The sequence below is a fragment of the Trichosurus vulpecula genome, chromosome 9 (assembly GCF_011100635.1).
Source record: "Trichosurus vulpecula isolate mTriVul1 chromosome 9, mTriVul1.pri, whole genome shotgun sequence".
NCBI classification, from domain to species: domain Eukaryota; kingdom Metazoa; phylum Chordata; class Mammalia; order Diprotodontia; family Phalangeridae; genus Trichosurus; species Trichosurus vulpecula.
This window is the reverse complement of record NC_050581.1, coordinates 1,016,968-1,029,511: the sequence shown is the minus strand read 5'-3', so window position 1 is coordinate 1,029,511 and position 12,544 is coordinate 1,016,968. Positions and strand designations below refer to the sequence as shown.

General features: G+C 51.0%; 1 protein-coding gene across 1 annotated transcript; it reads right to left on the bottom strand.

Annotated features, from left to right (window-relative positions):
• Positions 1-4,707: 4,707 nt before the first annotated feature.
• Positions 4,708-8,822, bottom strand: KREMEN2 (kringle containing transmembrane protein 2). The gene is made up of 9 exons (XM_036739218.1): positions 8,637-8,822; positions 7,788-7,962; positions 7,535-7,626; positions 7,099-7,223; positions 6,859-7,012; positions 6,180-6,512; positions 5,907-6,026; positions 5,661-5,739; positions 4,708-5,375 (listed from the first exon to the last, which is right to left on the bottom strand). Exons 1-9 carry the CDS (start codon positions 8,725-8,727, stop codon positions 5,153-5,155), a joined length of 1,392 nt encoding a protein of 463 aa, XP_036595113.1. The 5' UTR covers positions 8,728-8,822; the 3' UTR covers positions 4,708-5,152.
• Between the last annotated feature and the right edge of the window lie 3,722 nt (positions 8,823-12,544).

Here is a 12,544-nt window from a genome sequence, read left to right as displayed (position 1 = left end):
GCAGGAGCCCTCCGCCACCCCTCTGCCAGAGGCTGCTCTCTGTTGGGACTTTCTCTTCAAAGTCTCTGGGAGCTCTCTGCCTGCTCTCTCTTGTATCATGCTAACCTGTGTATCTCTTATTATTCTCCCTAGGAGAAAGTGCTCTTCTGGAAGACGAGGCCTACGGAGGGTTTGTTGTTCTTTGCTTGTTTTTTATTTTCGCATTATTTTTTATTCCTCAGCACTGCCCTGTAAGTTTGGCATCGTATGTCTAGTACCACCCCCATTTTGAGGATGAAGAAACAAAGGCTAAGAGAATTTAAGTGGTTTGTCCAGGGTCACTCAACTGGTACCTCTGTCTCTCTCTCTTCAATCATTCCATCCTTAGCACTGAACGGCAGTGCCTGGCAGATAGCACATCAAGTAAATATTTGTTAGATTGAATCTACATCCCTCCGCAGACCTCTTGGGACACAGGTTTCTTTGTTTTCTTTACTGTCACAACACTTCCGAGCCAGTGCTAATGCACATCCTCATCCCTTATCTGAACGCTCAACACTGACTCCTCCCTATCCCCACTGATTCTCAGGCCCACGCTCTCAGCTACTATAGCACCAGACTCCAGAGTCCTTTGGTGGATGGGCTTTTTTTTTTTTTTAAAGCATACAAAAACCCTGGACTATCCTCTACATTTATATTAGAGTGAAGACCTATCCTAGGGCCCAGGGTAGTGGAAAGAACCTTTCGAGGTGAATCAGGAGACCTGTAATCTAGCACCAGTTCTACCACAGACTCATTGTAGGACCCGGAATAAGCCATTTCCTTGCTCTGGGCCTCTGTCTGAAAAATGAGGGGGTTAAAGTATGTCATCTCTGTGACCTCATCCTGCTCTGGTGCACCCTGACTCTCTGGACTATCAGCATCTAGCCACTCCTACTCCCTGCGGCTCCGCCCCCTCCACCGCACCCGAGGGCCAAATCAGTGACGGCCCCCTTTCCCTTCTTCCAGATCTCTCTCTTTCTCTCTCTCTCTCTCCCCCTCACTCCCTCTCCTCTCTCCCCTCCCTCTTCTATCTCTGTTTTTTTTCTGTCTTTCTGTTTTCCTCTTCTTTCTGTCTTCTCTCTCACTTTCTTTCTTGCTGTCTTTTTCTACTGTTTCTTTCTCTTTTCTCTCTCCCCTTCTCTCTCTCTCTCCCTCTACCCCCTCTCTCCCCCTCTCTCTCCTCTCTCTCTCTCTGTTTTTTTTCTTTCTGTCTTCTCTCTCACTTTCTTTCTTGCTGTCTTTTTCTGTTTCTTTCTCTTTTCTCTCTCCCCTTCTCTTTCTCTCTCCCTCTCCTCCCTCTCTCTCCTCTCTCTCTCTCTCTCTGTTTTTTTCCTGTCTTTCTGTCTTCTCTCTCACTTTCTTTCTTGCTGTCTTTTTCTATCTGTTTCTTTCTCTTTTCTCTTTCCCCTTCTCCCTCTCTCTCCCTCTCCTCCCTCTCTCCCCTCTCTCCTCTCCTCTCTCTCTCTCTCTCTCTGTCTCTCTGTCTCTCTATCTCTCTCTCCTTCTCCCCTCTCCTCCCCAATCTCCAGTTTATTGTCCTAGACCATTGCATCTAACCCCTAAAAGCCTTTTTGCTTTCAAACCTCCAACGAAGGGGGCCATTCCCTCACAAGGGAGCTCATTTTACTTTTTGATAGCTCTAATTGCTAGAAAAGTTTTTCTTATGTCAACCCTGAATCTGCCTCTGCAATTACCACCCTATTACTCCTAGTTCTGCCCTTTGGGACCCAGTGGAACAAATCGAATTCATCTTCCAAGTGACAATTCTCAAAATATTTGAATACAGTTACCCTAAATCTCTTTTGCCCAGACACAAGCCTTCTCCAGGCTAAATATCTCCAATCCCTTCAACCACAGTTCTCAAAGTGTGGTTTGAGGACATGGGGTCAAAACAGTTTTCATAATAATATTAAGTATGTTATTTGCACAATAAAATACCTCCTTTTCCAACTATAAATCTGTGTGATGATGGATTTTCTCCATATATTTCAACCAAAATAACATATCTCAGCAGACTGAATGTAGCAGCAGACCTGAGAATCCTGCTGTCTTCTATGAAACCATTCATTAAAGGGATTTGCGAAAATATGTAAAACAATGCCGCTCCTCTTGCTAAATTTTTTATTTTCAAAAATGTGGTTATTTCAAATGATAATTTGGCAGTTGTGATAATAGGTTTATTACTTTAAAATGAGTATTTCAAAGTTGTTTTCATTTTAAATTTCTAAATGTCAATAGACATAACCCATATAAACAAAGCTCTGTGGAATCAGGAATAAGTTTGAAGAGAATAGAGAAGCCCTAAGACCGACAGCTTAGGGAGCCTCTGCCTCGGACTGTTCCTCATATGGCATGATGTTCTCCATCCTATTGATGTGCTTCCTTCCTAAGGTGTCGTTCCTGGAACTGAACTTAATATTCTAGGTGTGATCTGACTAGGGCAGGGGGCAGCAGGACTGTCCTGCTATCACCCATTTGTCTGCAAAGGTAGTTCAGTGGATAGAGCAGTAAGGCTGGGGGTGGGAGGGGGGTGCATCTCCAGTTGTCCTAATCTATATCTCGCCATCAGACCCAGATGGTTCCAGAGGAGAGAGTGAGGCTGGTGACGTTGCAAAGCCTTCTCTTACTTAAGTCCAATTCACTTTTGAGTCATGGCATCACCTTCCTGATGTCATAGTCCTCTTTGAGAACGAAGGACAGAAACAAACAAACAAAAACCAAGCACTTAGCCCAGAGTCAGGAAGACCTGAATTCAAATATAGCCTGAGACACTTACTAGCTGTATGACCTTAGACAAGACACTTAACTTCTACTTGCCTCAGTTTCCTCAACTGTAAAATTGGATAATAATAGCACCTACCTCTCAGGATTGTTGTGAGGATCTAATGAGATAATATTTATGAAGGCCTAATATAATGCCTGGCACATAGTCGGTGTTACATAAATGCTAGTTTCATTATTCTATTCCTAGATGCCATACATTTCTTAATGTCGTTTAAGATTACATTACCTTTTGGCGTACTATTTTATACTGTTGACTCATTGAACTTAAAGACCCCCACATTCACAGTCCCCCATCTTGTATTTGGGAAGTTTATTTCATTTATGTATATTAAAAGGTTAAATATCATTTTATTGCATCCTGCCCAATGTCCTTGCCTGGTGAGATAAATTGGACGCTTGGCTCTGTTATCCATTTTGTTAGTTATTTCCTCTAGCTTTGTGCCACCTATAAATGTATAAATATCCCGTCTTTGTAAAAAGATTTTTTTAAAATGCCATCCTAGAGAGGCAGCGTACCAAACTGGCTAAAGTCTTCAACTTGGAGTCAAGAAGGCCTGTGCTCTTGGTTCTAAATGCCCCCTCTGAGACCCTCTGTAGGACTGTGAGTAAGTCATCTGCCCTCTTTGCTGCTCAGTTACCTTGTCTGTAAAATACTGATGCTCACAGCATTGTGGGGAGGTTTTGAGATCATCTAGGTTGTTGGGTTTGTCCTTCGCTCTCGAAGAGGACCATGACATCAGGGAATGATGACATGACTCGCACTTGACTTGGGCTGTGCGAGGTCACCAGCCTCATTTTCCCCTCCGGAGCCACCCGGTTCACCAGGATGACTGGAGATGGCCCAGGAAGCAATGGGAGACCCTGGCCATTTAGCCCTCTAGGTAAATTGCCTTACAAAACTTAAAGGGCTGTAAGTGTCAATTCCTATTACTTCACTATTATCCCTTGATCTAAGTCATTGATAATAATGTTAAAGAGCACAGGACCCAAGATAGATCCTTGGAATGCTTCCCTAGAGATTTCCGAACATTGAATCACGAATGGCTCTTCTGCAGGTGTAGATACTCAGCTATTTGTGGATCCAACTAACTTGATGGTCATCTTGCCCATCTCTTTCCAGTTGTAAAATGCTTTGAGAATCGTGAAGCTTTACAAAAAAGTTAGCTTTTGGGGGCTGGGTGGTGTAATAGAGTGCTGGACTTTGAGTCAGGAAAACCTGAGTTCAAATCCTGCCTCAGACACTGACTAGGTGTGTGACTCTGGGCAAGTTATTTAACCTCTTTCAGCCTTGGTTTTCTCACCTCTAAAATGGGGATAATAAAAGCACCACCCATAGGGTTGTGGTGAGGTCAGATGAGATTACACACACATACACACACATCGCTTTGTAGCTATACAAATGCTAGTCACTGGGAAGGAGAAAAGTAAGGAAAATGTGAGAAATGGGAAAGAAGTGGGGGGGAGGGGGAGAAGAGCGATGATGGTGATGTCTGCTGTAGGACAGTTTACAGACAACACTTACAATCTAGTAAGACTACCTGTGTGCCAGGAAGTTCAGTCCATGAGGGCTGTGGAACCTCTTCACCTTCCCTCTGACTGAAGCCCTGACTGCTCTCCTCATTTCTTTCCTCATTCTCATAAATCCCTTCCAGCAATCTCTTTTACTTGCATAATTTCTGCATAGCCCAGTCCCATCCTTTATATACTCTCAAACTCCTTCTCCCTCTTTCAATAATAATTCCAGACCAATGTCCAACCATTCTTCCATGTCTGACCCCCTTAGAACAGTCTTGCCCTTCCTCTCCTGTGCATAACTTCTTTAACCTCTCCCCACTCTTTCCCAAGGAAGCAGACTGCTCCAGGGTCAGTACAAAAATATGTCCCTTTATTCCAACTCTATAGGTCAGGCCCTTGGCCACTTTTCCTTGACCTGTGACCTCTTCATCAAGTTCATGGATATTCCTGAAAGGAGCACCATTTTCCAGTAATCTCAAACCTACTCCCAATTTAGTACATGGTCCTGGGGGAGCTGAGTAGAGGTCCACAGTTCTGTATTTTCTTTTGCTTTTGGACCTTAATCATCCTGAGACCCACCAACAAGGCTGAAGATTTGACCGCTCCACCCTTCCCCCACCCCTCTTTCACTCAGAAGTAGGCAAGCAGGTGTCCAAGGTTTTTTGTCCCTTTGACTTCTGATTCCATTTTAGGCCATTAGTTGAAGGAATGGGAGATAGGGACCAGTGTGGAGACCTGGGCCGGTGGGAACAGACAGACTTCTCAGAAGATGTGTGGCAGTTTGCCCACGGTGGCTAAGGTACCCGGGCTGAAGTGGGTTTGCCAGTCCTGGTCAGAGCGCTGAGATGAGGGATCGTAGGGAGCTCTGGCTGGAGGCACTGAGGGGCCGGTAGGCCAGGGCTGGACCCTCAGGTGTGGGGTCTCCAGTGGGACTGGGGACAGCTACCCCACGGGGCCTGCGATACCAGACGACCCAGCTTCTCCCAGCTCCCCTGACAGGGCCCAGCACCAGTAGTCGCCCCATCAGCCCCTTCCCTGGTGCCAGCATACAGCTCCTGAGAAGGAGGGAGGAGATCAACAGGGTCCTACCTCCTTTCTTCATCTCCAAATTTCCATCCTCTCCCCTCCCAGGGCCCGAGTTTTCTGCATTATCCCCCTCCCGCAAAGCCCCTGCTCTCCAGGGACCCAGAAGTTCAGCTCCCAATTCTAAGGTCACAAGCGTCCTGCAGCCTAGCCCTCAGCCCTCCTCAGGGTTTTCCCTTGGATCCTGATCCTGCCCCTTCCCTCCCCTCGGGGCTGGCCTGGGTCTCTCCTGGGTCTCAGAGGGTCCAGTCACACACCGTTTCCGAAGCACACGGTAGAAGGAGAAGAGGATGAGGAGCGATACAGACACCACCATCAAGGCGTAGAAGACCCCAGCTGCAGGGGGATGGAAGAGCAACCGTGAGAACGAAGAAGTGCTTCAAGAGATACCGCGGGCCAGTGACCGACACCAGGGCAGCTGCGAACCTCCGGAAGCTTCATCAGACTCCCTCCCAATTCCCATGGCACACAGACCTCTTATACCACAGTCCCTGGCCTCTCACCCCTAATTCCAGGGTCTGGAACCCCAGGCCCAGGGCTGCAGTCAGTTCCATCCATGGGGACTGGCAAGGTCTGGGCCAAGCTTTGAGGGGATCCCATGTTCTCCAGAGGATCCAAAATCCCTGAGGAGAGAAGACTCAGGCTTGGGGTGGAGTTCTGGGCAAGACTGTGGTAAGTCATCTGGTCTGGGAAGTTGAGGGCTGGGGATTAGGATGTACTGGAGTGGGGTATTGGCGGGGGTCGATTACTAGTTATGAAGGATGTGCCCCCCTCACCTCGGTAGGTGAGGGCAAAACCCTGGGCATGGCCTCGGGGGTCACTGTGGAAGGTGAGCAGGAGGGCAGCTGTGGGAACGTGCAGGGGCCCAGGGGGTGGGGGCCTTGACCCATCGAAATCCCGCAGTAGCCGGCCGGAGCCAGCCTCCCGAAGCTCCAGCCTGTCTCTGGAGTCAGCCAGCTCAAAGAGGCGGAAGGTGAGTTCCAGGGCGGACCCTGGCGGGTCCAGAATCCAGCTGCAGTTGCGATCCGGGCCATACTCATCTGGGAAATCCGGGGAGTAGATGACACCCTGGGGGGCGGTCCAATTCCCTTGGCAGGAGCCCACCGACACTAGAGGCGGGGGAAGGAGGCACAGTCATCAGATGGCTTATGCCCATCTCACTGAGCCCCTGCGCAGTCCCACCCAGTGGAAAGAATCCAGGTCACACCTGTCTGGGAAGAATCCGTAGGCGGCTCCCACCTGGCTATTTTATTCCTCAGACCCGCTCAATCCTCCTCCTCCTCGGAGGCTGGCCCTTCCCCAGTCTGGTCCCAGCTCAGGCCCCGCCTCATTTTCCAAGCCCTTCCCCGCCTCATCCCGTCAAAGCCCAGGCTCCTCCCCCACGTCCCCCAGTCTCTGCTCCATCTCGCCTCCACGTTCGGAGCCATCCTTTGTCAGCTCTCTGGCCACCCTCACCTTCATAGATGCCCAGCCTCCCGTCTCCACCGCACAGCTGTCCCGGGTGGCCGAAGCAGATCTGGTCACAATCTGTGGCCGGGGCTGGGCGTCCCCGGGCCAGGTCCCCTTCCGAGCCGCAGAAACAAGCATAGCCGGCCTCCACCCCAGCTAGCTGCGGGGGAGAGGTCAGTCACCTCCCGGGAAGAGTCCCAGGCCTCCTTGTTCTCACAATTTTAGGGCTAGGGCGGGAGGCGTTACCTGGTATCCCTTCATGCGACAGAAGCGCAGGCAGACCTGTACTGTGAGCTTGGTGGAGGTGCCACTGGGGCCACTCAAAGCTGGGGGAGCCCCGGAATCCACAAAACAGCCCAAGTAGCCCGGCACTGGGGAAGGGAGGCGGAGAACGGACACAGGGTCAATCCTACTCCTCCCCCTTCCCCGAGGTCCCCCACCCCGCTTTCCCCTTCCATCCTCCCAGGGCCACAAGATCTAGCTTCTCCCTGGGTTCCCCCAACCCTCACCCCGGGTCCCAGGTGTTCTTACAGAGAGATCACAATCCGAAGTTCCCCAAGCATCCTTACTCCGAACCCGTGTCCCACCCGCTCGGGACCTCGTTGTCCCCGCCCCGCCTTCAAACCGTCTTATTGCCACTGAGGACCCGGCTGCTCGCCCATCTCCCCAAGCCAGGGCTCACTGTGGCATGTGGGAATGTCGCAGTACCGCCAGTAGATCCCCTCCTCGGTCTCTGCTACATAGCACCAGGGCTGGACGTCTCCGTCGGGATTCCTAAAGCGGGCGGAGAGCCTGTCAGGCCTCATTTCTTCCCCAGGTCTTCCCCTTCTTCCCGCCAGTCCTGGCAAAGTGCCCTATCCCCAGAGTCTTCCACAGTAGCAGAAAGTGTGCCCCCCTGCCGCCCCCGCCCCACTCCGGCCCAAGTCCGCTCGCACCGGCAGAAGTTGTGCGCGCCCAGTCCCCAGCGGCCCTGGGGGTCCTTGCTGCTGCTGTAGCTATGCTGCTGCGTCTGGTCCCAGAAAAGGCAGGGCCGACCACTGCCTCTGGGCCCCGTCCGGTTCTGGTGGCCTCGGTAGTCCGCCCCATTCACCTGGTAGCACTCCGACGGCGCTGATAGCAAGGCCAGGGTTAGGGATGTCCCGGACTGGCTGCTCTCGCCTATAGCCTTGCTCCCTCCTCAACCCTCCCCTCCAGGGGTCAGAGCCACGCCCCCACCTCCAGGTCAGCAGGTAGGCAAGCGGACAAACCCAAGACAGACAGACAGACATAAACAGGAAAATGGATATGGCGTGTAGGAAGGGTCAGCTTACACAAAGAGAATTGGGTCAGGACGTCCTAGGAAGGGAGATGTGGGAGACTGGACACCTGAGTTCTAGGAGGGAAGGAAGCTGTAGGTCTGGTTGCCTGAAGGGAAAGGGGCAGGGGAACCCAATACCTTGGGTCCTGGAATTGTAAGGGTCTGGCGACTATCCTGGATGCCCGAGTTCTCAGACCAGAGGCAGGGGACTGGACACTTAGATATTGGGGAGGGACTATACGATGAGATTCCAGAAGGGGAGCAGGTAAGGAGACTGGAGATGTGAATCCCAGGAAGGGAGGGGGGCTGGGGAACCAAAAATGCCTAGCTGCTCCCACGACGGATAGAGGCAATGGGGCCAGACTCCTGTGTCCTACTGAGGTGGGGTTGGGGGTTGGCTAACTGGGTCCCGGGAGGGGAGGAGGCTGGGGGCCTCAATGCTTGGTTCCCAGATAGGATATTGCTTGGGTTGTTTTTGAGGACTCACCTGGGCTCTGCAGACCCCCCCCCAGGGGCAGGGGCAAGGTAGGGGGTAGCAGCAACAACAGCAGTAGGCTCCAGAGATCCAGAGGTCCCATGGCCCCCTTTATGGGGAGATCCTTAGCACCGAAGTCATGGAGCCCTCCAACTCTCCCAGCTACCTCCAGTCCTGGCTCTCCTGCCCCTCACTCAGCTCACCTGCCTTTCCCAGAATCTGGCACCTGCTTTCCTCAGTTCCCCAAACAGCTCTTTTCACTCTCTCATAGACTCCATCTTCACCAAACTTTTTGAACAGTAGTTTCTTTGGAAGTCAGTCCTACCCACATCTCTTGAGTTTTGCTGATTTTGTTAACCGGTTTCTGAGTCTCTTGCTCCTCACTATCTCTGACTCTTCCCTGTTGTCTAAGCCTATATGACCATAACTCGAGTTTCTTTTTGAATCTGCCTTACTTTATCTTTTGTGTCTCTTCTGAGTTTCTCCCCCTCTTTCTCCCTGCTTCTCTGTCCCGAGTGCCTCCTGCCTCAGCCTTTGCCTGGCTCCCGGGCCTCCCTCTCATTCTCTGTCTCTAGTTTCCTCCCTCTCAAACTCCCCACCTGGGATCTCCCTCCCTCCCTGGGTGGGTCTCTCCCTCGCCCTGGGGGGGAGCCTGGGAAGCCCCGCCTGAGAGAGTGAGGTACAGGCCCAGACACCTCCCCCTCCCTTCCACTCCTTCGCCTTCTCCTTTTCTTCCCCTTGATCTAAGTTGCAACCTGCACCACCCGGCTCCCCCCCCCCCTCCAACCCAGGCATCCTCTTTTCAGCCTTAGCCGGCTGCTCTGAGATCGGAGAGTCCTTGTCCCCTACCTGCATTTCAGGAGCTGGGGGAGGGGGAACCGTACTGAGGCATTTGGAGCTGTCTGAGCAGGTCCAAGCCCGGGGGGATTGGGGGGATTGAGGAGAGAGAACAGACAGAGACTCAGAGTCTAATAGAGACCCAGAGATATAAACACTAAGGCATGCGAAGACATAAACGTGGTATAGAGTGGAAACATTCACAGACATGCTGGTGCTCCCACAGGCACGATCACAGGCTTAGGAGCTCACAGACAGGCTCCTATGCTAGCTTACAAACACAGCACACTCTCACATGAGTTCCTTACACTTGGATTCACACTCTCACGTGGGCTCCCATGCTCCCAGATGTGCTTACATGGACCCAATGACTGAGAGATCAAATCTCCGATCTAAGTATAAGGATTTAGGGTCAGGAGTGTTATTGGAGAGGTTTTCTTCCCTGGGTCTCAGTTCCCCATGCCCTGTTTCCCCTGCACATGGATCTTAAGGAGTGAATGAACCCCACCAGGTACCTGACAGAATGAAGCAGATATGCCCTCAGCCTCAAACCCTGAACATCTCCAGGGATCGAGGTTTCTTGACTCCCAGCCCCGTCTTTTTCCTAGGATCCAGGTACCCGGACCTATAGTCCTTGCATCTTGATACCCAGACCTCACCCTCTGTGGGGGGACTCCGGCATCTGGCCCCCTGGCCCATCTTAGGCCCTAGATGTGGAATTCCCCAGTGCCCCCCACCTGGCTCTGTAGGGGGAGGGGGAGTTCAGGCCCAGACAGGTGTGGGGGGAAATTCCCAGCCCCCTCCTCACCCCTCCCCCAAGGGGCCCCAATCCTCTGATCTCCGAGGCCCTCCTCACAACTCCTCCCAGCTCAGCTCAGCTGCCCCTGGGGCTTGGGGCGAGGCCAGCACAGGTGTGTGGAGATGGGAGGAGAGTTGTGCTTGGTGAAGGCTGGGGTCAAGACACTTGGGTCCTTGAGGAGAGTCAGGCTTAGGAGTTAGGATTCCTGGATCATGGGAAGGGGTGGGATTTGGAGGTTAGGATATCTAGATTCTGGGACAGAGTGGGGACAGGGAGGGGCAGGGGGGTGGAGGAGGGGTGTCAATATGCCTAGGTGGAATGGGGACTAGAGGTCAGTTGGCCTAAAGATTGGAAGATAGCAGATTTCAGGTAGAGGCTATCTGAGGGAATGGGGGAGGGACAAAGCCTCAGACTCTTGTCTCCTCTTCTTCCTCCTTAAACTTGAACTTCCCCCGATGTCCACAGATTGAGGCCCAAACTCACTTTGTCCTGATTGCCAAGCTTTTCCCTATCCTACAGCAATCCACACCTGCTATCCCCTTAGGTTACTCCTCCTGCCCCTGTCTTACCCATCATGCCCCGTCTCAAAACTGAGAACCCTAAATCTACAGTCTGGGCTCCCAAGGCATTCCAGGGAGGAGGGCAGGAGGCCATCTCCTGTACTTGGTTTCTTATGTCCTAACAAACTCCTCTCCCCTCCCAGCTACTTTCCTCTTCTCCCTTCCACTCCTTACAGCTTCCCCACACAAGAACTTCAGGAACATTGGTTGAGTTGCAGCGGGCAAAAGGCCAAAGCTAACAAACAGAAGGTTGATCTTTCCTCATCTCCGCCCCCCCCCAAGCCTCACTTGTCCATTTTTGCCATTAACCCAGCTCCCCATCCCCAACTCTCTCACTGATACCAACTCAGAATCATAGATCCTGGGAATCTCCAAATGTCAGAGTAGGAAAGGACCTCAGTGGTGATGGAATCTCTACTATATCCCTGACAGATGAGAGTCATCTAGCCTCTGTTTGAAGGCCCCTAGTAATGGGCAGCTTACTTTTGGACAGCTCCAACTAGTAGGAAGATAAGGAACTAGGTAGAAGAAAAAGGCCAATCTTCTGGTCATTAGCTTCAGGCTTTTGCCCACTGCAACTTAACCAATGTTCCGGAAGTTCTTGTGTGGGAAAACTGTGGCCAGAGTGAGTTACCATGACATAGGAAACCAAGTATAGGAGATGGCCTCCTGTCTTCCTCTCTGGAACCCTTTGGGAGCCCAGACTATAGATTTAGAGTCCTCATTTCTGAGGATGAGCAAGATAGGGAAAGGAAGAACAACCCAAGATCATGGCAGGCCTGGGCTGGCATGGAAGGCTTAGCACTCAACACAAAATGAATTTGTGTCTCAGTCTAAGGTCCCTGGGGGAAATTCAAGTTTAGGGAAGCAAATAAGGGGCTTAAGAGTCTGACCAGGGCATCATGCAAGGGAATTCTCACTTCCCTCCATTTGGACATTGCCATTTTATTAATGCAGATCGATTCACTTTTTTCAGCTGCTGTGTCGCACTGTTGGCTCAGCTCATCAGTTTGCAGACTGCTAAAACTCCTGGGGTTTTTCCGTAGGAATTATGACCTAGCTGTACTTCCTCCACCCTGAACTTGTACAATTGATTTCTTGAACCCAAGTGTAGGACTTGAACTGAATAGGGATAAATGTAATCTTATTAAATTTAGCCCATAGCTTTAACCTTCTCTAGCACAATACATTGGGAAAAGCACTGGACCTGGAATCTAGAAGATCTGGGTTTTCAATTCATATCTGACATTTACTAGCCAATTGACCCTGGGCAATTCACTTGTCTTTAGCTTCCCTGTACTTGTTTTCTCCCTGTGAGGCTAAAGTGAAATAATGTGTACGAAGTTTAAAGCAGTGCATAAATGTCAGCCACTCTTATTAGCCCGTCAGAATAATGTTGGATCCTCATTCTCTTGTCCCAACACGTCAGCCATCTTTCCTGGCTTCACACCACCAGCAGATCTGACAAGCATCTAGGCTTTTGATCTAGTGACTAATTAAAAAAAAATCCTGAACAGGACCAAGGACAGATCCTTGGGACCTTCTACTGGTGACCCCCATCCAGTTAACATCGATCTGCTAATGACTGCCTTTGGTTTGGGACAGTCAACCTTTTCTGAATCTCTCTAACAGTGCTATTGTCTAGTCACATCTTTCCATCTTGTCAATAAAGATATCGTTTGGTTTAATGACTTCCTGAAATCCAGGGACACTATGTAGATGGC

Excerpts from the sequence above, each read along its gene's own strand:
- KREMEN2 (XM_036739218.1), bottom strand. The coding sequence starts at position 8,727 with ATGGGACCTCTGGATCTCTGGAGCCTACTGCTGTTGTTGCTGCTACCC. Across the intron at positions 6,027-6,179 it reads TTTTGCCCTCACCTACCGAG|GGATTTTGGATCCTCTGGAG; the intron begins GTGAGGGGGGCA and ends TTCTCTCCTCAG. Across the intron at positions 5,740-5,906 it reads TCCAGACCCTGGAATTAGGG|CTGGGGTCTTCTACGCCTTG; the intron begins GTGAGAGGCCAG and ends ATCCCCCTGCAG.